General features: G+C 35.2%; 2 protein-coding genes across 2 annotated transcripts; one reads left to right on the top strand and one right to left on the bottom strand.

Moving 5' to 3' along the window:
* The first annotated feature begins 533 nt into the window (after nt 1-533).
* LOC113095926 (protein FAM83D-like) lies at nt 534-4,901 on the top strand. The gene is made up of 4 exons (XM_026261271.1): nt 534-1,192; nt 2,745-2,912; nt 3,021-3,145; nt 3,467-4,901. The coding sequence occupies exons 1-4, from the start codon at nt 719-721 to the stop codon at nt 4,362-4,364; spliced, it is 1,665 nt and encodes a 554-aa protein (XP_026117056.1). The 5' UTR covers nt 534-718; the 3' UTR covers nt 4,365-4,901.
* A 16,930-nt stretch (nt 4,902-21,831) lies between these two features.
* LOC113095885 (transcription factor MafB-like) lies at nt 21,832-23,452 on the bottom strand. The gene has a single exon (XM_026261200.1). It carries the CDS (start codon nt 23,247-23,249, stop codon nt 22,314-22,316), a length of 936 nt encoding a protein of 311 aa, XP_026116985.1. The 5' UTR covers nt 23,250-23,452; the 3' UTR covers nt 21,832-22,313.
* Nucleotides 23,453-25,519: the final 2,067 nt, after the last annotated feature.

A 25,519-nucleotide genomic window follows, 5' to 3' on the forward strand; every position in this document is an offset into this window, starting at 1 on the left:
TCTTTTATATTATTGCTTTTACATGAATTATTTTGTTTCAGAGCTGTTTAATTTTGTTGGCTGACAGTTACCCGAAATAGTGTGACAACATGACCCTAGTGTGTTCAATAAACTGTTGTTGTTGTTTGTTAGTTTCATGCAATAATAGTAGAAATGTAAATGGTGATGATGGTAATAGTCTGTAAAGTTTGTACGATGGATTCTTTGATTACAGCAGAGAAGAATGGAGCTAGTATTTTTACACTGTAGCTTTATACTATTATAAATGATCCTTTAAGAGTAGTGCATTTCTTCTAACAGTATTACGAGTTAATTCAGCAAGAATGGTAGATTTGGAGGAGTGCTGCTTAGACATGCTGCCATAATCTCAACTGGTTTTATAATTATTGTTTATATGGCTTATTATTTCCTGTATTTTATGAGGCCGTTTTTAGTTTCACAACACCGCCGTGTACATTTCTCATTTAACAACAGAGAGGTGAATCACACACGCCGCATTTGTTTGCCTCCGAATTCAAACTCTTGGCCAATAGGCGCAGGGCAGGTTGTCCAATAGCGTTCTTACTTAGCGGGCACGTGACGCAACATCTTGACTGGAAACATTGTACCGACCAATGGCCGCCTGGCGGTGGGACGAGAACATTTGGACAGGACCTCTGAAAGTTCAGGATACAGGTGTTAGAGTGTGATATTCATCTTGCTTAGTACTCTTTCAGTTATGAATCTTTCCCAGTGTCTTGAGGATTCGCCGGGCTGGCGGACACCGAGGACAGGCCAGGATCTAAACCTCAAAGAGCTTTACAATGAGAGACACAGACTCGCTCTGGAGGAGCTGGTCGCCGGCGGAGTCCAGTCCTTCATGGGATTCCTGCAGAAAGAGAGAATCCCGAACTTTCTCTCCGACGACGAGATCAGGCGGATTTCCCGCGCTGCTGTAGTGCCTAAATCCCTCTCTCTGATTGGAGACGATTCTCATTTGGACCAGTCTGGCACACTGGACTGCTCCTCTGTAACTTATTTCCCCGAAGTGTCTGATATTGAGCCTCCAGTACTAGAGATGGGCTGGCCAGCGTTTACTGCAGGCTCTTTCCGTGGAGTAACACGTGCTGCCGCCTACTTCCAGCCGAGTTATGGAGAGTGCATTTATAGCTGCAAAGAGGCAGCCAGGAGGATGATAAAAAATGCAAAAGAGGTATTTCTCAGGCCATGCAGTTTCCCTATATATATATATATATATATATATATATATATATATATATATATATATATATATATATATATATATATATATATATATATATATATATACAAACACACATGGACAAGTGGACGTAATACTTAATTTTTTTCATGTAGCCTATTATTATTAATGCTTTTATGTATTAAATTGCTAATTCATCTGTAGCAATAATTCATCTGCTCTCCCCTGTGCTGAAACTTAATGCATACTGTTCTAAAGCAACTTTTCAAGAATAGTGGAATATCAAGGCAATATTTAACAGTGATACTTGACTACATCTAGGACCAGCTTTAACATTTAATTATTACTATGAACACATTTATGAACTATATTTTTCTGTTACTGGTATTCATTCTTAAATTAGTAGTATGTAATCCAATAGTGACTACTATCTTTCTGAATTTTAAACTACAGATTGACACTAGTACTTCCTCCAAAAGAGATTACCACTTCAGTTAGTGGCATTATTACTTGTCATTATCCCAATAGTGACTAGTAACTATTCTTTTGTAACCTGTAAAATTATTTATTTTTATTTTAATTTCCCAGATTTAAATGGTAGATATGGTTACATCAACTATTCATTTCCAACAAGCATGTATTCCAGTTGTTGCTGGTATATTTTTACTAGTAGTACTATTTGTATATTACAGTTTTACTAGTTCTTTTTAAACAGGTATTTATTAAACGGTAGTGTAGCTACTAAAATGAATACCTAAAAAATAGCTACTAATAAAATGGAAACAGATGTCTGTATCTGTTGAATTAATTAACAATTAAGACTACTTAATTAATAACTAATCGTTTAGACGTAATATTTAAATGCCATAACACCTTAATTTATTTATTTTTTATTTACTGTTATTAAGTTGGGAAATTAATTTGTTTTCATACTTCCCAGTTTAAACTTTTAAGAGGATTAAAATAATATCAAAAACCAAGCAACAGCAATGACAAGAATAACAATGAATTCAAGATTATTGGGATTTAAAAATGTCTTATTTAAGTTTTGTTAATAAAAAAAAAATAGTTTGGGTTTTCATGTGATTGAAGGCACCGGTGCGTGTGTGACTTATGCAAAGTAGTTCTCTGGATCATAAATGTGGAATGGTAAGAATGTGCAGAAGCGTCTTTCACACTGAACTGTTACCTCTAAGGATCTGAACCTGGAGGTGCCACAACAGGCTCTTCAGTCCTTGAACTGAAGGGGTTTTTGAGCTGAATGTATTTAGGTTATACCTGGAGGCAGCCTGGATCTGTTCCAGCTTGCATGTACTTAAAGGCCAAATGTAATAAGAAATCATCAAGGTGTGTAGCCAGCGGCTGTGCAGTCATGACAATCATTCAAATGAGCTAGAAAGTGAAGTTCAGTGATGCTGAAGCTGTAAATTGTTAATTCATTTCCCACCATGTTTATCCAAACACGGTCATAAATTCTTAGTTGCATAAAGAATCGTTTACTTCTGTTAATTTCTCATTAATCAGAAGTGATTTTTATCCTTAGGTGATTGCCATTGTGACAGACTCCTTGACAGACCTGGATATCTTCCAAGACCTGAAAGAAGCTTGCACACGCCGCAGAGTTCCTGTGTATATTCTTTTAGAGCAGTCTTCTCTTCCCTCATTCTTGCAGATGTGTAAAAACCTTCATGTCCAGCTGGATGAGCTGCTGGTATGAGCTCTTATTATTAGTGCTATTATTATTAGTGTTGTTTTTTACCTTGTATGTAATTTATTTAGATTTTTAAATGTTGTTTTATTTTTTTAATTTTTTTTGAAGCAAATGAAAATACGAACCATAACAGGTTCTTCCTACTACATGAGGTCAGGTGCTCGGATCACTGGAAAGGTTCATGAGCGTTTCATGCTGATCGATGGAAACAGAGTGGCCACAGGTTCATACAGGTAACAAAAAAAACTCCTTTTCCACTTAATTTCTTCTATATTTTGTAAAAAATGTATTTTGTAGAGACAATGAAAGTCAGTGGGGTCCAGTATTGTTTTGGACCCTATTGGCTTTCCTTTTATGGAAAAACAAACAAGGTTATATCTGGGTGTAGTATAACCTTTCAGACAATGTACACTAATCACAAAGAAATTATGTAATTTGTAACATTAAATAAAGTGATTTTAACACTGTAAATGTCAGACAGTCAGTACATAACAGGTTTGACCCCAGTTCTACTTATACATTTACTATTTATTTTGGCACATTTTTATCTACAGGTTTAACTGGACAGATGGCAAACTAAACAGCAGCAACCTTATCGAGTTATCTGGCCAGATAACCGAGAAATTCGATGAAGAGTTCCGCATCCTCTATGCCCAGTCCCTGCCACTGCCAGCGAATACAAGAGCTCCCTCTAGTGCCAGGAGCAGCGGTTTATATGACCATCTTATCCTTAAACCACCTGGAACGCCTCCCTCCTACTTGGCACGAACAACAAAGCCTCAACCAGAATGTCTGACAAGCACTCCAGCCAGACTTCATACCCCAGAGATCCAACAGATGAATAAAGACATTGAAGATCGAGACAGAAAGAGTAACCCAGTTTCTGATACTTCCACACTAGGTGAAGACTGGATCGAGCAAGAACTCAGAGAGGAAGCGATCTCCTCGGATGACCCTCCTCGTTTACTGGCAACGAATGTTACCACTCAGACTGTCGATGTGAGGATCTCTGGTCTTGTACCTTCTTTTGACATCTCAACACAAACCTCCTGCCAAACAGCAGACGTGAGCGTGCAAACATGTGCTGACAAGCTCAAATCGAAAACCTCGTTGAGCAGCAACCAGATCAACCCCAACGCTTCATCCGCTTGCAACCTACAAGAGGTGGACTGTCACCCACCCGTCTGTCTTGCCCCACAAGACGTCAACCTGAGGGAGTGCTTCCTCAAGATCACCAAAGAGCGACAGCACCACTACAGCTCCATTCGCTCCAAGCTGGACCACATGGTGACACTGCTTTCTCACAAGAGGGAACTAGTGGACCTCACTAACCTGACACAAAGGCCCGGCCTGCACAGAGGACGCAAGGGTCAGCAGGAGGGCAGGCAGGTCCACGGGACATTTGATAATGCGATTATAGGGACTTGGCCCAGGTCGAGATGTCTGCAGTAACATGAACACAGGATAACTGCGCTGGTGGTGGTCTTCTTTGTTTTAGTATGGCACTTTAAAAAAAAAATCTGAATAAAGCTTGTAGATTAATCAGAAAAATATTTTGAATGATGTGTATGCAAAAAAAAAAAAGTGCCTTCACTTTAATTGTACTTATTGTATTAGATGGGGGATTTATTAGCAGTCTTTATATACTTTAGTTAAAATAAACCAAAGTACTTTTCTGTTCGGTGACTTTGAAAATGAGTTTGCCTGTATTTGGTTGTGTCTGTTTCTTTCTTTCGGTGTTGTTAAATGTTGTGAAGTTATGAAAATGACCTCCTTTGTAACACTATTACTTTTATATTCATATATTTAAAACAACAGCAGTCACTCATGATTATGTGTTTGATGTGCCTTGGATGATGTTAGTGAAAGGAATTAATCAAAACTATAGAGTGGTTAGAGTGACTATACTTGAGGCATTCAAATATTTATTTCACCAAAGATGCTGTATTAAAAAATGCCTCATTTTAATAAAACTGTTTTTATGACAAACAATTTGTTGGAGATTTTTGTGGGGTTGTGGAACGTAACACTCATTTATAAAGACTCACTAGGTTTACAATTTTGCTTAAATACAGCAATGTAACATTAATACATTCTTATATAGAGATTTTCTAAATATATAATAACCATTCAAAAGTTTTTTTTTTTTTTATAAATAATTGTAAAAAAAATCATAAAAAATGTGACCATAAAATTACATCACATTAGAAATCTTTATAATATTTCACAATATTGTAATTGTATAATATTTCACAATATTGTAATTGTACTGTATCAAATGATTATTTGGTCAAATAAATGAAGGCTTGAAAAGCACAAGATCTTTCAAAAACAAACAAACACATTTTTTTACCTAAAACCTTTTTACACACTTTTAAACAGTGGAGTATATCTTTGAAACATCTCAGTATTAAGAACTGCGTTGCAAATTGTACTTGTTTTATTAACCATGAGGGTGAGTTGGGGTAAATTATGCCATTCATCTCAGTAAAAAACTGACCCAATTTCCACAACTTTAGGATAAAAAGAAAAAAAAGTATATTGAAGATAAAACAAAATGAATAAGTAATGTGTAAAATTCTGCACCATATCTAGGTCACTATTCAAATAAGCAAATTCGTGACACCAATCATATGAGCTCCTTAGTTAAAAACAAAAAAGAGATGTTCTCATTTCCACAGAATCACTCAAGAAAATGTGTACATTTTAAAAGTCAATTTTCCCATTTAAATAATTTTGCTGGTATTTATATACAGGTGCTGGTCATATAATTAGAATGTCATCAAACATTTTATTTATTTCATTAATTCAATTCAAAAAGTGAAACTTGAATATTATATTCATTCATTACACACAGACTGATATATTTCAAATGTTTATTTCTTTTAATTTTGATGATTATAACTGACAAATAAGGAAAATCCCAAATTCAGTATCTCAAAAAATTAGAATATAAATGAAGACCAATACAAAGAAAGGATTTTTTTGAAATCTTGGACAACTAAAAAGTATAAAAATGAAAAGTATGAGCATGTACAGCACTCAATACTTAGTTGGGGCTCCTTTTGCCTGAATTACTGCAGCAATGCGGCGTGGCATGGAGTCATCAGTCTTGGTTGCTCTGATAGTGGCCATCAGCTCTTCTGCATTCTTGAGTCTGGCATATCGCATCTTACTCTTCACAATACCCCATAGATTTGGGTTAAGGTCAGGCGGGTTTGCTGGCCAATTAAGAACAGGGATACCATGGTCCTTAAACCAGGTACTGGTAGCTTTGGCACTGTGTGCAGGTGCCAAGTCCTGTTGGAAAATGAAATCTGCATCTATATAAAGTTGGTCAGACTCAGCAGCAGGAAGAATGAAGTGCTCTAAAACTTCCTGGTATATGGCTGCGTTGACCTTGGACCTCAGAAAACACCAACACCAGAAGATGACATGGCGCCCCAAACCATCACTGACTGTGGAAACTTTACGCTGGCTTCTGACCCTGTCTGTTGTTCAAGAGTGGCTTGACACAAGGAATCTGACAGCTGAAATACATGTCCTGCATATGTGCGTAGTGGTTCTTAAAGCACTGACTCCAGCTGCAGTCCACTCTTTGTGAATCTCCCCCACAATTTTGAATGGGTTTTGTTTCACAATCCTCTCCATATATGTATATATGTATATATACACTGAACAAAATTATTACTATTTGTTTTTGCCCCCATTTTTAATGAACTGAACTCAAAGATCTAAGACTTTTTCTATGTACACAATATATATATTAGGGCTGGTACGATTAAAAATTTAAATCTAATTAATTACATGATGTGGTGATTAATAAATCGAATTAATCGCACATCAAATTTGGAGAAATTACTCTGAAAAGATCATTTAAAGTCATTGTTGTGCAAAGCATCAAACGGCGATTACAAAAAGTAGGTTCAGCAAGAAATATTACGTTTAATCAGGACCACTTCCGTCAAGTATATTTTATGACAATTATATTGCATACAGTTAGTGTTGGCGGTATGGTTATGTTCTGGGCAACAGTCCACACGCCTGTCCATGCAGCCATGCTTGGACAGAGCAGCGTCAGCAGCAAGACAAACCCCCCTGGGGTACAGAACAGAACCATTATAAGCATACATAATTACAATTAAAAAATACACGTCAGAAACAGCTGACTGTCGACTGATGCAAGCGTGACTAACGTGGCCTGACTGAACTAATGCGATGCTCAATTTATATGTACAAAATACTAACAATAATAATAAAATAAGTAACTTAGTTACAAATGTGTGCTAATAACATGAAAATACAAGTGCACAATCAGAATAAATTTAGTAATAATTGTACAGTGTAGATGGACAATAAATCAAGAGAGACTGCATTCAGAGTTATAACATGTACAAGGAAGAGTAACCACATTTTGAGAATTTGACAATGGAGCCTCAAAGACTGTGTTTGATTTTTTTCTAAATGAATAAAAAATAAAAGAGTGAGAGAGGTGATGTAAGGAGCTTCCAATGCATCAGAATACAACATCTTGCTAGTTAAGTGAGAAAAGCTACCAGGTCAATGTAATAGGATGGCAATGAGTAACCAGAAGGCAAGACTCCAAACAACCCAATTAGTGGAGAGAGCAGAGCAGGACAAGTCCAGAACATGTGGGCTAAATTTGCTGGTTCTAGATGAAACTTGTCACAACATAGATCAATATTGGGAAACATATGGGCTAATTTGCTTTTGGACCAGTGTACTCTGTAGACAACTTTACACTGTAAAAACCCATGGCGAGCTCAAACAGATGAATTATGATAATGTTTTAAAACTGACTGCCATGTTTGCTGGTATTTTGTTATGAAACGTTTTGAATTAAATGCATTTCCCTGCACTTTAGGACCCCAATGTAGTTATTAACTATAATTTAATATAATTTTTATTTTATTTTATAAAAGATCTTTACTGATTGCAAGTTAGATTTAAACCAAAAAAAAACAGTTACCCGTGTTAACAGAACGAGGAATTCTGGGAAGTCTGTTCTCATATCACACCAGCAATAGTCCTGTGTAAACCGAAGAGGGCGCTATTATCATGCACCTTGCAACTCACTTCACTAGATTGGATTACATTGTAGAAAATATACACACATAAAGTGACATAGCCTACATATATATATATATATATATATATACACACACACACACACACACACACACACACACACAAAAGATAAAAAAAAAAAAAAAAGATGTTCTCTTGAATTTTCTATACACTTAAGAACCCTGAAAAAAAAAAAATTGAGTACCAAATCACCATATTAAAAAGGATCAAGGATTGGAATAATAGTTTTACTACTAAATCATTTTTTTAATGTAAAACATATCAAAACAGGAAACAGGTATTTAAAATTGTAAATAACACCTATCACAAAATTACTGTTTTTGACTTTATTTTGATCAAATTTTTGCAGCTTTGGACTTTTGATAAGACTTCCGTCCAAAAACCAAAAATCTAACTGACCTCAGCTTTTGAAAGGTACTTTTTATTTATGTTTTTCCCACACATTTATTATTTATTTAGTTATTTGAACAGGATCAGTCTCTCATTGATTTCTGGATCATTTTGAAGATTTATGCATACCTCGTGGCCTAAGTGTCAAAATACTGACGAATGTCTCTCTTAGTTGATTGCTGTTTGCTGTAAAATCCACAGTGATTTTATATAATGGGTTGTTTATGTGAATTGTAATTCAACTTTGACATGTAAAACAGCATTTTAAAAATGATTAAGCATTACATAAATATATCCAACATAAAACAGCATTCTCAAAACAAATTAGCATTCAGATGCTGTTCACTACCTTGAATTTTTATACTTTCAAAAGCCACCCCTGAGCTTTACTATTAATAGCTTGATTAAACAGAACAACAAGTGATTGTAAGCGGTTAATTATTTATCTTGTTTTCATGAGTGTTTTGAGCACAGTCATCCCCTCAGGTACCGCTCAACGACTGTCCAATGATCGCAACCTTAATCACTTCTCTTGAGAAATGAAACCTGCTTGTGGTTTTTAAAAAACAGTCGTTGCCACTAAAGATATGGTTCATGTTTAATCATATTACAAAGTCTCTTTCTCTATGCAAATCATTTAGGCCCATAATTCAATAACTGGTAAAAATGAGGGGAATCTATAAATTACACATGCAATTATGATATTTTGGGCATTGAAACGGCATTCAAAGGTCCTATGTAAATTCTTATTCACATGTTTGGCAACACTTTAACACTTAATTCTAGTAAAAGTAAATATATCTTGATTTAGGATATTTGTACTGAAACAAAAAAGGAAAAATACATTTTAGAAGTAAAATGACTTGCTTTTTTTTTATTTTTTTGGAATATCAAAGAAGATATTTTGAAAAAAAAAAAGGACTGTTTTGTCCATATAATCAAAGTCAAAACAACATTGAACACCGTTCGATTTTTTCTTTGTATGGAAAAAAAAATTCATTGTGTGTGTTCCAAGACAACATGAGGGTGAATGAATAGTTTCGGATGCGGAGCATGAATAGAAATACCTACAGAATCAGATGCAAGCAACTCATGGCAAGATTTTTGTATGGTGGAAGAACTTTACTCAAGATAATTGCTGAAAGTGTTGTATGCCATTGGCAAATTCTCTTACCATTCTAAAGGGATATAGGACAAATTTGGCAACACAAGGGTGTATATCCATCCCTAATACTGGTATGTGTCATCCCAATTAAACTAGACTCGCAGGTGGAGACCTTTTGTTACCTGACTGCCCTCGTCAGCTCTTCTGCCCCCTCACTGCTCTCTGGTAAACATCTGACTTTCCATCAAGAGGAGACTAGAACAGTCACCATCTGGAGGAGGGTGTTTGGCCTGAGGATACAAAACAATGAAATGAAAATACAAGTCAGGGGAAAACAATGTGATGACGCTTGCCAAAACAGCCCGGCCGTGTCTTTTGTAGTTTTCGGGAGAGATTTCGGTTTCAACGCCCCCGCTCCTATTTTCGGCCTTCAAATGATGATGACACACGGTTGTTTTCAATCCCTGTGGATCCTGCGGAGTGCAGCACGTTCGAGTTGATGGCGTGTGTAAACTTTTCTGCTCGTTCCCTGGTGTGACATGTTCTTGCCCTTTGCTTCGTATCTTTCCCTAGTACTTTTTCAGAGCTAGCGGGTTGATTTCAGACTGTTCCTTTGGCCAAAAAGAGCAGAGATAAATAATATGAGAACTATTTGTCAGTGTTTTAGCTTCATGACCTTGGTTCAAACTCCCAGCACATGAGTAATACAAGCCACATTATAGTAACTGCTGTCAGTGAAGGTAACCACCACCGCTAGCTCTAGATGTGTGTGTCAGCACCAATGCTGAACTGTGCTATTAATAGAAGCCACAGTGTGTCTCAGGTGAAAGCAGTCTTTGTGTCCTGTGGTCTTTGGCTGAGCGTGTGGCTTGGGGAAGGTGACAGGTGCAGCTCTGCGTTCAGGCCAGCTCATCTGTTTTGCACTTTTGTCTTTGTAATGCAGAAACAATGCAGTTTCTTGGCTAGGAATAGGACAAAAAGTTCTCAAGTATTTTAGAAGGGGATATAGTAGAGATGCACAATGTACCTTCTTTTTTTTGCATGCTCATTTATGCTGATTTTACCATTAGATTACCCTTTTCCATTGTCTAACAATCACATTTAAATATTACCAATACATATGTATTATTCATACAAAAACAATATAATGGCACAAAATCAGTTTTTTTTTTTAAATCGACCAATTGATAATGACTGTTCAATTCATTTTACATAAACTGTATATTAGCTATTTCTTTCATTTAACACTGACATTATCTGATGCAATCATACAAAAAGAATGAAAAGGGATACACAATATAATAATTGTGCATGCGCATTTTTACATTTAGATTATCCTTTTATTCATTTAATGACATTCATATACTACCAAAAAAAAACCTAATGCATTCATAGAAAACAGTGCAGCATTACACAATATTGCATTCATTAAAAAAAGCATGAAAACAAGGGATACGCAATAAAATGATGCCATTGGCCCACATTGGCCAGTATTCTTTTTTTGTATATATCAATATCACTTGAGATTTGGTCAATTGTTCATGCTGTTAACTGTATCCCTGTTAACATTTAGATGACTAATTTAGACTACTGCTTACTTAGTCTATAAAAACTAATCATTTAATAATACTGTTAAATGTAATCTGCATCAAATCTCAGAATTAATATTTACACACACACACACACACACACACACACACACACACACACACACACACACATATATATATATATACATATATATATATATATATATATATATATATATATCCAATTTTCACACAGTACATTATAATTTTTTGACACTATAATACCCTTGCATCATATAAAATGATTGGTTTTATTTTTCTGTTTAATTTTTTTATTTTAATATGAGCCATTAACTGTTTAATTGGCATAATATGAAAAATAATTATCGGCTTATTGTTTCAGCCAAAATTTTAGTATCTGAGCATCCCTGATAAAGTAGCATTAATGAAAAGTTAAATACTGAATTACAAACGGCATTATTGAAATACCAATTGCCGCTTAGACAGTTATAATGGTTCAAAACCACAAGTTTCAGTTTAAATTTCAAAAAAAGATTAAGGTAGATATTCTTTTGATCTTAATTAGATTTAAAAATCTGATTGCATGCGGTTAAAGAGATGCCTGAGAGGACAGCGCTGTTCAAAACAGATAAGGCCCCTTCCTGCTTCACTCCCTCACCCTCATCTAACGTTTGCTGCTGCCTCATAGAGTCTTTATCTCAACCCATCTCCAAGCTTGGATACACCGCAAACCCTCTCACTCTCACAGTTTAACCAGTCACAGTCGAGGAGGTGAGCCTGCTTTACCTGCTCGCTTTCCATCTGCCTCATCAGTTTATGACAGAATGTGAAGTTATAGCTGATTCTAGAAGCTGTTAAAGCCTTTCTAAGCCATCCAGCATTAGATGTGACCAAATATAAACAGTTGACACAAATATTCACTTGTAAATTAAAATCATTATAGGTTCATCACATTTAAACTTGTAAAAATGAATGGTTTGGAAAGCGGTTGCTAGTGCTAGTACAAGTTAAATAACATACTCCTGGCTATTGATTAGCGCCTTCTTGGTGTCTGTTTCACAGACTCTCCATCCACTTATTGATTCATGCAAACTGATTTCAAATGGATTTTGTGATGTAATTAGTTGCTCATGTGTCTGCCAAAGGCTTTTAAATGATCAGCCAAATAAGGTTAAATGAGTTCAATAATAATGACCATTATTAACTGTAAAAAGACTGGGAATGAAACAAAACAAGTCGAAAGAGAAAAATGAATGAAATTATTCAGAAAGGAAACAGAAAAGGTCTCGGTGACTCAAAATTATATTAATTTCTACTGCATAATATTATAACTATATTTTTCAGAGAATTCATTTGAAGTCTTTTTCTTACCCCATCTGCATTTATTCTTTAATTTCAAGCATATAAATCCGACAAAATAATCTTGTCTTGTTTGAAAAAACAAGATGAAATTTAGATTCTCAAAAATGTTGTTTTAATTATTACATATTTTTTTTCAGAAAAAAATTGTGATCAATAAAATTATTTTTGCAGTGCAAAGTCTTTAATTATTTGTTTGAGGATGACCAAGGTCCAAGATCCTTACATAATTAAAAAATGATATTAAGGAAGCCGCAACCGGTATCATATTATTATATGGCGAGAGGCATAATAACTATTTAGTCTGTCTGACCTTTTGCAAAAATTCACTTTTCTAATATTCATTCTTTAAGCTTAATGTTTTTATTGTGGTAATAAGTTTAATATCACAGAGGTTGATTACAGAATGCAACTGTGCATTGATAAACATTTACATACCCTTCAGGAGCCCATGGGGTTACATTACATGTTTGAGAAATTGAGAACCTAATGCTATAATGAAACAATTAGTCAAAAGCACTTGTCTATATGTCAATGAGGACGCTGTCTGAATTATGCAGATGGCGCAATCTGGATCTCTCCTGTGAGGTGCTGTGAACTTGAATTAAACTCAAGGGTATTCCCTGCTCTCCAAACTTGCTGGCCAGAAGAACAACACAAATCAGGGTGACGTCTTCTTCACATGCTGACGTCTATCAAGCTGCATTCACCAGCAGTAATGTGTTTAGATGCGTATGTGAGGAGGACCACTAGTGTAGGAACGGAGGGGGAAGGGAAACTTAGCTTGTCCTGCTAGATCAGCACAACTTTGATTTCATTGATTGAGTCGACTGCAGAGGACATATTAACAGTAATATTACACAAAGAAATATAAACATTATGCACTCCTTAATATAATATAATATAATATAATATAATATAATATAATATAATATAATATAATATAATATAATATAATATAATATAATATAATATAATATAATATAATATAATATAATATAATATAGGTACACATAGCAGTAAATTAGTGAACAATGATTAATATGCTAATATTGACAACATTTCATTCTTATCATCAATTTAAAACTGTTTAAAATGGTTTCAATGTTAATTACATTTATTTACACAAAGAAAATAACGTACCTGCATTTTTCTAAATTTATATAAACTGATTTATTTTTATAAATTTATATCCTTAACAAATATATTAAGCATATTTGGAGAAAGTTATGATTAATAATATAATATAATACTAAATATGGTAACAATAATTAATTTGCTAATAGAGACCACATTTCCTTCTTATCACAAATGGCAAAATGTTTCAATATTAAATGAATTTAAAATGAAAATTGTTTTAAAATCTATATTCAAAATGGGAAAATAATCATGTCTCGCTACATTAAAGCTTATAAAGGGATTTAAAAGTAATTTTAATTTTACATTAATATTCTTTATTTTGGTATATTATATAAGGACAACCAAAAGTGAATTAATGTGACTTAATATTACTAATACATAAAGTCCTTGCACTGGATCACACATTAAGAGACGACTTCCATGGAACAGCCTGTTGGTCAACATCACGACCTTTGCAATGATTTATGACTCATTACGAAGGCTAATTGTTAGCAAAGCTGTCTATCTGTGGTTTTAAGTATAGCTCATTTGACTTCTGCCAGATCATCAGGACGAATTATTTTGTGTAAAACATCACAGACTGTCCTAATCCTGTAACTGACTAGCAGGCAGTTTTCTCACACCACAAAAAAGTCTTTCTGCAGACTCAGTGCTTTGTTTATCGGCTGTATTTATACACTTCTTCTTTATGGTGGCTTGACAGCAGGGAGTGGCACGCTACTGTTCTCAGTATCACAGTTCGTTGTGGAGGTGACAGAGTCAATCTTTTCCCATACTTGTGTGTTTCTTTCTCTGTCTCCAAGCACTAGATGCTTGTTTACACTGCACTCGCACTGAGATGGATATTTGCATAAATCTGGCAGTAAATCGACTAGCAGTTACAATTAAAAGTGTCTGTTTTTTAACAAAGCTGTCGGTCTTCACGCTCATGTATAGACAATTAATGCTTAGAGTCTCTTTTTACAGAGGTTTTCACTGGCTGACCATAAATATGATGTGCTATGAGTGCATGTCATCTTTAAGAAGGTTTATGCCTATAGATTTCAAAAGTTGAAATCTTTTGGTTAGGAGAGACTTCTTTTACGAGCAGTGGATATATACTCTACCCTACCAGTCAAACGTTTGGGATCAGTAAGACTTGTAATGTATTTTAAAGAAGTCTTTAATACTCATCAAGGCTGCACTTATTTGATAAAACATACAAAATGTTATTACATTTAAAATAATGTATTTTAATATCCTTTCAAATATAAATTATTTGTGTGTTGCAAAGCTGAATTTTCATCAGTCATTACTTAAGGAATCAAAACTTAAGAAATCATTCTAATATGCTGATTTATTATTAGAATTATCAATGTTGGCAAGGTTTGGAAACTGCGATACTTTTTTCAGGATGCTTTGATTAACGAAAAGTTAATTTATTTAACTAAATATAAATCTTTTCTAACAATATAAACCTTTGCTATCACCTATTAACAATTTAACACATCCTTGCCTAAGTCAAAAAAAATAAAAAAAGAATAAAAGAATACAACTTTTGAACTATAGTGTTTAATGTAAGAAAAGATTTTTATTCAAAATAAATGCTCTTTTTTATTTTTTATTTTTTTTATATTTTATTCATCAAAGAATCCTAAAAAAATATATTTGGCATCACAACAGTTTCCAGCACTGATAATAAATCGGTATATTAGAATGATTTCTGAAGGCTCATGTGACACTGAAGACTGGAGTAATTATGCTGAAAAATTGGTTTTGTATCACAGAAATAAAATACAATTTTAATATTAGATCAAATCATATTCATATTTCACAATATTTATTTTTCCCTGTATTTTTGATCAAATAAATGCAGCCTTAATGAGCATGAAAAACTCCTGTAAAAGAAATTGACTGGTAGAAAACATAAAAAAAAAGATGAAGTAAAATGATCAAAACTGACAGTCAATGATTACAATATAATCTCTATATCAAATAAATGCTGTTCTTTTGAACTCCTGAAAAATGTATAAGTGTTCACAAAAATATTAAGCAGCAACTGTTTTGAACACTGATAATAATATTAGAATAATTCCAGGATCACACAGAAGACTGGAGTATTGACTGAAAATTCAGCTTTGCCATAAATTACATTTTATAATATATTAAAGTATAAAACTTTAAATTGTAAAATAACATTTTTTTTTTTTTTTTTTTTTTTTTTTTTACAGTATTTCCCATAAAAAAATAGATTGTGCTTGATAGTGGAAATTATATTTCAAACTTTTTACAATAAAACAACCCTCTGTATGTATCATAAAATAAAATAATTTTCAGACCTTCTGCACTAACAAAATTGACCGGAATAATCATTACTGGAAATGACAGTATATATATATATATATATATATATATATATATATATATATATATATATATATATATATATATATATATATATATATATCTGTTCAGATTTGCCTTGATTTCTCCTTTTTTTCCCCCAGACCTTATATTTAATCTCAAGCATGCTTATTACTGACCAAGTAAATGGAGGGAAATGGAGGGAAAAAACTTAAATCTGAATTTGTGTAGAAATGTATGCAAGTCATTGAAATGGTTTATTAATTTTACTGTTTAGATTATAATAATTTGAAATAACATCTATACATAACAGGTATTTATAATTTAGCAAAATTATTGAAGCCATGGTAAAAACGTTTCGAAGGGAGTTTTAATATAACCTTCATGCAAAAAAAAAAAAAAAAAAAAAATAGAAATCAGCCTGAAGTTGAAGAAACACCGATCTACAAATTCAGCTTTGTTTGATTATTTAATTATGTGTATTGTGGTATCTTTTAGAAAATATGTATACAGAATGCGGTCTCATTACGAGAAACATTAATGCAGTTAAATGTTTGTGGTTCCCAGTTGTTGCTGTGAAATGTTACCTCAAAATAACACTCTGCTTCCTCATTCTGTTGATGCACGTACGAGCAAGAGTGTCAAATGCCCTTGGTGGAGAAAGTGCTGACAAGCGAGCTCAACATGAGATGGTGAGGCCTGATAACACCCTTAGAAGCCTGATCTCTATTTGCCACCTGGGAAACCTCGTCTTCTCTGTCTCCCGTGTTCTTTCGCCATCATGCTCCTGTTACACTATACACGCTGGTTTCTAGATCAGCAGAGACAAACGTAAGTGGCAAAACACCAGCTATCTGGAGGCGTGAAATGTTTTGTGCTCTTCAAAACAAACACTTTGTCCCATTATTTCTTTTCTCATTTTATGATGTCATATCATGTCATCCTTGATATTATGGAGGAAAAAAGCCAAACGTTGAGATGATTCATTAATTGCAGGGATATTACGGTTGTCAACTACAACTAAAAGAATAAACATTTTAATTACTTGAAATAAAAGAAACATTAACTGAAATGAAAAGAAAAAAAAAATCTTATTTTTGTTTAGTTTATGTTGAGGTACTAAAATAACTAAAACTCAAATAATAAAAAAACTATACATAATAATAATAATAATAATAATAATAATAATAATAATAATAATAATGACGAAAACAGAATTGCCAAAACTAACTAAAATGAAAATGAACGTAAAAATCTAATTCAAAATATTAAATAAAACTAAAATGATAAAAGTATCAATAGCATCAATGATACTCTAACACTGGTTATTTAGCAATGAGCATGTCACAGCAACTTCAGCAGCAGGACTTCCTTCATCCCTGTCCTATTTCACATTTTGTTGGGAGAACATACAACTTTTTTTTTTTAAACATTTATGATTCTGGACTGCATGGGATTCAGTTTTAAATAACACTTTCATTTAACAATAATGAGGAACCCCTGTCATTTATTACATTTCACTATGAATTATTCCACGTTATCTGCTAAATCTGACTCCAGCTTTAAGACGAAAGCATGTTGAAAGTCTGTATTCTATGAAAAACATTCATCTTTAATTCCATTGAACATGACACTTTTTTTTTTTTTGCTGACAGTGTCATCTGTTTGGCGCATGTACAATTGTCAGCAAAGCACTGTAAAAGCTTTTTTTTTTTGTGCGAACAACATTTTAAAATTTGTTTTCACCCGTGAAAAAACAAATTATATTTAATATAATGTAAAATACTATAATATATTTAAAATACATTTATTTTGTACTCAGCATAATACATATACATTTACATATTTATGTGCTAAATACAAATACCAGGCAGCTGTACTGTAACTGTAAACCAGTTTACTTAAAGTCTGCTAAATTGGAACAACTCATGTTGTACTTAATTCACTCTAATTGTGCAGAAGTAGTGCTGAGCTGCAACTAAAGATATGCTTATAAATATATTTGATTATGCTGCAAGTACAGGTGCATCTCAACAAATTATAATGTCGTGGAAAAGTTCATTTATTTCAGTAATTCAACTTAAATTGTGAAACTTGTGTAGTAAATAAATTTAAAAAGCACACAGACTGAAGTAGTTTAAGTCTTTGGTTCTTCTAATTGTGATGATTTTGGCTCACATTTAACAAAACCTCACCAATCTCAACAATCTTTCTTTGACCGTGGCCTTTAGCTCATCTGCATTTCATGATGCATACGACAACTGTAGCCAAATTACTTGACACGTCTGTATGCCTTGACCCCAGCCTCAGCCCATTCCTTGTGAAATTCACTCAAATTCATGAATCTATTTTGAACACTTTTTTGTCAACTCAGTGCTCATGAAATGTTCAGCCTTCAGATTTGTGGTTTCAAAATAAAAGCACACGAGGCTCCAACAAAAGCATGACCCACAGTGTTTTATGGCTGGTTTAATCCTGTACTTTAGCCAGGCTAAAAGGCAAGTGTATCAGTGGCAGCTGTCTGTTAGGGAGAAGGAAGTGACAGTGTGGGAGGAAGCCTGAATTCTCCTCAGTGGGTCATGTGTATGTTGTGTGCTCATGAAGTGTTGTCATCAGTTCTGACGCACAAAGACCAGTGAGCATCTGCTTATCTGAGGTTTTCTAATATGAAATGCACGAGTATGCAAAGTTTCTAAACACCTTAGCTTCCACTTTAGAAACCCTTTCCATAAGTATGCAGTAAAAAACTCAAAATATTGTGATAGTTCACCTAAATATGTACGTCATCATTTACCCAGCCTCATGTCATCCCATACATTTATAAATGAGTGTCTTGTGTAGGACACAAAACAAGAACTGTTTAGTCCTTGGCATGAAAATTAGAGGCCTAAAATAATGAAAATCTAAAAAAAAAAAAAATCTAAAAAAGAAAATTATTCCCTTCAATTTGGTTTGACTTCTGTATGCAGATAACATTGCTGCACTACATTACTGACATAGTAAAGTAAGTCAAGAACTTCACTGATTTAAAGTGCTTGTGAAACAGTAAATCACAATGAATCTCTCCTCCCCCCTCCTTCCACTAGCAGTCATGGCTCCAAACGCAGAAACAAGTGGACATCCTGAGCGGAAACCACTAGCTCCGCCGCCGCATTGCATTCCTTCACTTCATCTCCCCTCACTCTCGAACAGAGTCACTTGACCAGACCTCTATTTAGGAAGTGAAAGAGGAAGCGCCATATATCCCCATCCATCCTCACTGCCACACGGCTGCTGCTGTTCACGTGAAGACTGAGAGAGATAGAGGACATTGGTGTTATCCACACTACAAAACACCCTGAAAGCAGGAACAGACCAGTTCTGACCAGCCAAGTTCTGCTTGAGAGATCAGGCACTTGACTCAATGGTCAGCCAGAAAATACTTATTAGTGATCTAACTGAACTGAACTTGCTCGGGTTTTTGTACCAAAACTACAGACAACTGTACTAATAATCAAAATAAAATAAAATAAACATTCTAAATGCTCATGGCACAAAGTAGATCTTGTTTAATATATCTTTTTTTTTTTAAATGTTATTATATGTATAAAATTAATATTAATATTAAATTTATAAATGTAATATAATGTATATTATATTGAAGTTATGAATGAAATAATATACAATTATAAATAAAGTTATAAAATATATCATATTTATACGTATAATGTACATTATACTAAAATTTTAAATAAAATAGACATATTAAACAATTATAAATATGCAAAGGCTTTAAATGGCTAATGTAATTAATCAGTGTTATCAAACACAATATATTCAATACTATTATTTTATATTATTATCAGTATAAAATTAAATATTCTTTTTTTTAATGTGATATACATTATATAAATGTATATTACATTAAATCTATAAATGTAATAAATATAATGTATTTTATATTAAAACTACACATGCAGTTGCCAATGCCAAACAATGTGGCAAGTTAACAAATTAATACTAAACACTGACATTCATAGGAATGGATTTGTGTATAAAAAATACTTTAAAGCCAACTCATCCTATCGTCGTAATTACAATTTTTCTACCGGAAATTCGAAAGCCTCCGTTTATCTAATATCAACTTTTTTTGAGCTTTTGCTTGTTCTTGGTCTCTTCCTGCTCCAGTCTTTCTGGTTTCAGTGACCCTCTGATGCCACAGAGAAGCAGACACCTTGGGCAAAGTGCTGACTCAATGGCCCCCTCCCCCTCGGGCAAAGGCAGAGTGGGGGAAGGAGGGGACGGGTGGGTTCACATTAGCCAAAATATCTCGCGCATGGAGAGGTTGTTAGTGACTTTTACAACGCCACTGCATATGCTGTGATAAAACATTGTACACCGAGTATTTCTCACTACAAGAACACCAAACAAAACAAAACAAAGATTAATGATACAAATGATTATCTACATGTAAAAAAATGCATGCATTTGTATACAGTCATGTAGATGGAACCCGAGCAAAGTTGAGTAGGCTACAGTAAAAAAAATCTACAGCAAATATACAGAACAGCTTACTGCGGAATAAAAAAAAAAAAAACCTGAATAAATAATAAACCTATTTTGGTGCACACCCGGGTTGCTTTAGGGGTGGCCTGGGGGTACAACGCTAAGTTCGCAATCATGCCAAATCGCGGAAGGTGACCGCTATTAATGACGTATTATTTGATAAAAATGTGTCTTTCACTCACTTTCCTGACGAGCATGACTGATGCACTGCATGCAGAGAGCTGAAGGCCTATATCTCATTTCTGTTCGCCTTCAGGCTTCTTTAGAGCAGCAGTACAGTAAGAAAGATGCAAGTGCTGTTTATACTGAAACTTTGGAAACAAAACATAAATATAAAAGTAAAAAAAAAAGAGCAGTGCTAGGCATTTTTACTTATCCTGCGCCGTCGTTACTAACCAATGGGGCAAACAACTCAGGCAATACAGCCAAGTGTGAAAGTACCCTATTAGTTAAAAATCATTCTCACTTATGAATGTCAAGCTACTTTTCATTCTAAACGGGATGAGAAAGAGATCATAAAGCTGTTGCTTAGTGAAAAACTGCTTTTACACCTGTGGCCCTGTATTGCACAGGTGGCAGGTCATTTCAAAGAGGTCGGTCTTGCACTAACTTGCACTAAAGGAGCAGTTGACGACAAGGTCAAGGGTTAAAGGCTGTTTTGCCACACATGTTGTTTGGATCCCGAGAGAAGGAGAGTTGTGTAATGCAAAAATAACAACCAGTGCTTGAAGATCTATATGTCAATGTTGTGAAAGTGTATCGGCAACTTATTTAGCTTTTTACATTTATTTTCATTACCGAAGTATTCGCACATTTTAAGTTTGCATGTTTAAATCTTTTTAATTCATTACAAGTGCAAATGTTCCAAAGCGCATTGTGGTTTAAAGTGTAGATTACTCACTTTGCTCGTAAAGTCTTTCATAATGGGCTGGCCTTTCCAGCAAAACGGTCAGTGTTATTGGAGTTCTTAGTACAACAATTACTTTCAAGAGAAACCAAACAACAGTTCAGATGGATGGCCTTTGCTTTCCTTTTAAGGAGAGAGCAGAGGGCTAAACTTATTTCCACCTTGGTACAATCAGTGCCGCGCAGCTCTTCACTGAGTCTCTCGAGTCATTAGAAACACATTTGTCTCAGGAAACAGCCGTTAAGCAAGGTCAAAGGTTGCTGCAAGCAGTCATACCTGTGTACTGGGGTTTTTATGCTCTCATGATATTTTGTGTGTGTGTATAGGTTAATATATTTGTTAGTGTTTCAAGTCAGTCTGTTGATGGGTTACATATAAAACATCTGTGCTACGTATGTTTCGCGCAATAAAATACAGCATGAACTGTGTTCTGGGGAAGTGTAAAAAAACTAAACAAGGGAGACCGAATGATTTTTTTTTTTTTCTTCAAAAATTTATTCTGGAGGTAACAATGAAATCACAATCACAATCGTTTACTCTTCAAGAGTTTCAAGGAACAACTGGAACACATGGTATAACTGATTAATGAAACAAACAAACACAAATACTAATGCAATGCATCTATTGCCAAAAAAAAAAGGTCAAATGTCATTTGCATAGCTGAGATGACTGATGGAGACTGTTGTGAAAACTACAAGATAAAAGATACATTATCAAAACCAGCTTGACATGTCAGAGATAAAGTCTAGTAAAAACATGAAATGGGATACTGAATAACAGAATAAAAACTTTCTCCTCTGCTGACAGAAACAACTTCAATCAGTCTCAGATGGTTTGCTGGTTTTCCAACTGGTTTTTAGGCATGTTTCTGAGGTCAGACCAAGGTTTTTTTTTTTTTTTTTTTTTTTTAAGAAGAAGAAGAAATGTTAGAAATCTTATTGGAGGGTGTTGAACTATCTCAAAAATTCAGGTGACGATGGTTTTTCACAAGAGGGTCCTTTACTCTGACAGTTCATTCCGACAACGAGCCTCTCGCATTTGAGTTTATACGCGTCCCTCTCGCGCACCAGCCTGTTGAGCTCGCGCTTCAGCTGCTCCACTTGCGTCGCCAGGCTCGTCTTCTCGCTCTCCAGCGTGTGTTTTTGCTGAACGCGTTTGTGCCGACAAGACTGAGCGTACCCGCGGTTTTTCAAGGTACGGCGTTTCTGCTTGAGGCGGATAATATCGTCCTTGCTCATGCCGCGGAGGTGTCGGTTGAGATCGCGCACAGACATGGACACCAGCTGCTGGTCGGAGAAGCGGCTCTCCGCGCGCTCGCTGCGCCTGTGGTGCGTCTGCTGATGGAAATTATGGGACTTCAGGTGCGATGCGCCTTGAGATGAACAGTCGAGATGCTCCATTAACTGCTCCACGCTTTTGCCTTGCCCGAAGTCTGGATTGTGGCCGAGTTCGGTGTACTGCTGCTGCTGCTGATACTGATGCATGTTTGGTGCGTGGAACTGACCCATGCTCCTGTATCCCTCCATCTCTGCCTGGTGGAGCTGAGGAGGGTGTGCATGCATGAGATTAGCGCCTAACGCTTCCCGGACATCCTCAGGTGTCAGTTCAAGACAGTGTGGATCTGCGTGCTGTGGATATGCCCCCGTGCTCAGGGTCCAGTAGAGATCGTCAGCACCGCTCCTCTGTCCACTCGGGCTGAAGCTCGGTGATGAAGGCACGGAGCTGCACGGGGTGCTCATGGGTGTGCTGGACACGGAGCCTGGTACGTGTACACCGCACTGCTGGATAAAAGAGCGGTCCGGTCCCAAAGCTGCAGACTCCTTCTTCACACCAAACCTCATGTCAAAGTCGCCGTAGTCCAAATTCAGCTGATGCTGCTCCGCCGTCATGATTTCTGCTGAGGTTTCGATGAAGTGAACAACTTATTAACCTACTGCGGTTCAGGTTGCATTAATGTTCCGACGATCCCACCAGTTGCTGGAAGTGAAGTCAGCTCTTTTAGCCACTCTCCAGACAGAACTTTTGCAAGTTGACGCTTTTTAGTTTCAGATGATCTCTCGGTGACCAGGGCAGGATGTATGTTGAAAAGAAAGTAAATCACGCTGCTTTAAAAGCGGCCGCGCAGTGAGGCCACGCCCTCTTTCCAGCTGTCACTCTCACCAAAACTAGTCCAAGTTACTTTTACTCCAAATCAAAAGAAAAAGTTGAATTTTGTACAGGGAAAAATAAACTTATTAATAAGGTTTTATAAAACAAAAGTACGAATTAGCTCACTTTTTATTTTCATGCAGGGTTGATTCTCAGTATTGTGTATTTGTTTTTGTCTATAAATTAAAGACGAACAAGTTACTGTCATGCCTACACACTTTCCAGCATAACGATCACTTTCAAACCGTAGTGACAACTCACAGTGACAAACATTACGGGATGCAATTTTGTGGCAATATTTGTTACTTTTCATAATTGTCATGAAATTATAAAATGAACTACAATGCACTGCACTGCATTTTTATAGTGTATCATTGGCTTTACAATTTTGTACCTTTTTTTGCTGAGAGTGTAAGACACTGCAACTGTAATCTGGTACCGAGAATTAGGTTTTAAAAATAGCTTTAACTGAAAGCAATTTAAGTCAACATGGTATTTGGACCCGAGTCCAAATTTAAGTGATTATCTCAGTCTAGAAGATCCTCAGAAAGCTCGTGGTATGACTGTGTGTTTCTCTGTTAACTCTTTTACTGACACCATGTGGCCATTGTGTGAAACTGTTGAAATGTTTTCCAGTATCAGATACGGTTGGTAATTTTTACATTTAAAAATTAATTTAAGACAGCGTAAGAGCCACTACCTTTAAATGTTTTGTCTGGAAAGTCTTGGCTGTAAAATCACCCTAAACTTGGAACAATGTTTAAAGTTATTTTAACAATTGATATCGAGACAGAGTATTTGTATACACAACATGTCACAGTATCTAAAAACTGGTGCCTCGGTTCACTGGATGTTTAGTGAACACAAAAGCACAAATACATTGAAGGAAACAAGTGCACAGAAGCAGATACTTAACAGAACATTCATGGAGCTACTGGAAACATTCAAAGTACAATGACCAGACTCCAAAAGGCTGAGGTGACGATTACAGGAAAAGTGAAAAGTGACGTGACATTCAGCCAAGTATGGTGACCCACAGTTACTCAGAATTCGTGCTCTGCATTTAACCCATCCAAAGTGCACACACACACACAGAGCAGTGAACACACACACACACACACATTGTGAACACACACCCAGAGCAGTGGGCAGCCATTTATGCTGCGGCTTCCCGGGGGGCAGTTGGGGGTTTTGATACCTTGCTCAAGGGCACCTGAGCCACTTTCTCACCACTTTTATTTGTTGGATATCGAAACATTATTCTGTTATAGTAGGTTGCCTAATAATCATAATTTTTGTATGATAATGGTTGCTAATACAACTATCTTGGTTTTGAAGATTGTGACATGATAGCAAGCTGATAAAGGACCACAGACACCATTTGCGAATGCACCTGAATTGTTCTGTGGCTCAGGAGCTTTTTGACTGATTGCTCATAAAGATCGACAGAGACTGCTGTCCAGCTTATGCAGCACAGCACATTATTTACTGTACAGTGTACACCAAAAACAAAAAGTATGATAGAAGGTCATGTCTCTTTTCCTTCTCTGTTGACTCATATTAGGACCCGTTTATTTGACTTGTTACAAAATGAAGAGACTGTATTTATCAATGTATACTATGTAATCTTTTCATCTTGATAGTGTGTGATAAGTTAAATATGCCAAAACAGATTCAGAAAGGATGACGGCATGGCAAGTTCAAAATGTTAATCTGGTGCTTATTTCTGGAGTAGGCAATTGCAGTCCTCCCTCATAATGTTTAATATTGACATAATATTTTGTCCACTGTATATATATATATATATATATATGAGTCCATTTTGTTTCTAGATGTTTTCAGCTACATCCCACAAATTCAGTATAGACCTTCAGCCTGTTCAGATGTTATCTTGAGAACTTTACTATTAATTTCTATAACTTGAAATGTAAAGAGAAAAAAAAGTTTGAGGTCAGTAAGTTGAGGAATTAAAACTTTTATTCAGAAAGGATGCCATTGGCAGTAAAGTGAC

This window comes from Carassius auratus, unplaced genomic scaffold (assembly GCF_003368295.1).
Source record: "Carassius auratus strain Wakin unplaced genomic scaffold, ASM336829v1 scaf_tig00215808, whole genome shotgun sequence".
Taxonomy (NCBI): Eukaryota; Metazoa; Chordata; class Actinopteri; order Cypriniformes; family Cyprinidae; genus Carassius; species Carassius auratus.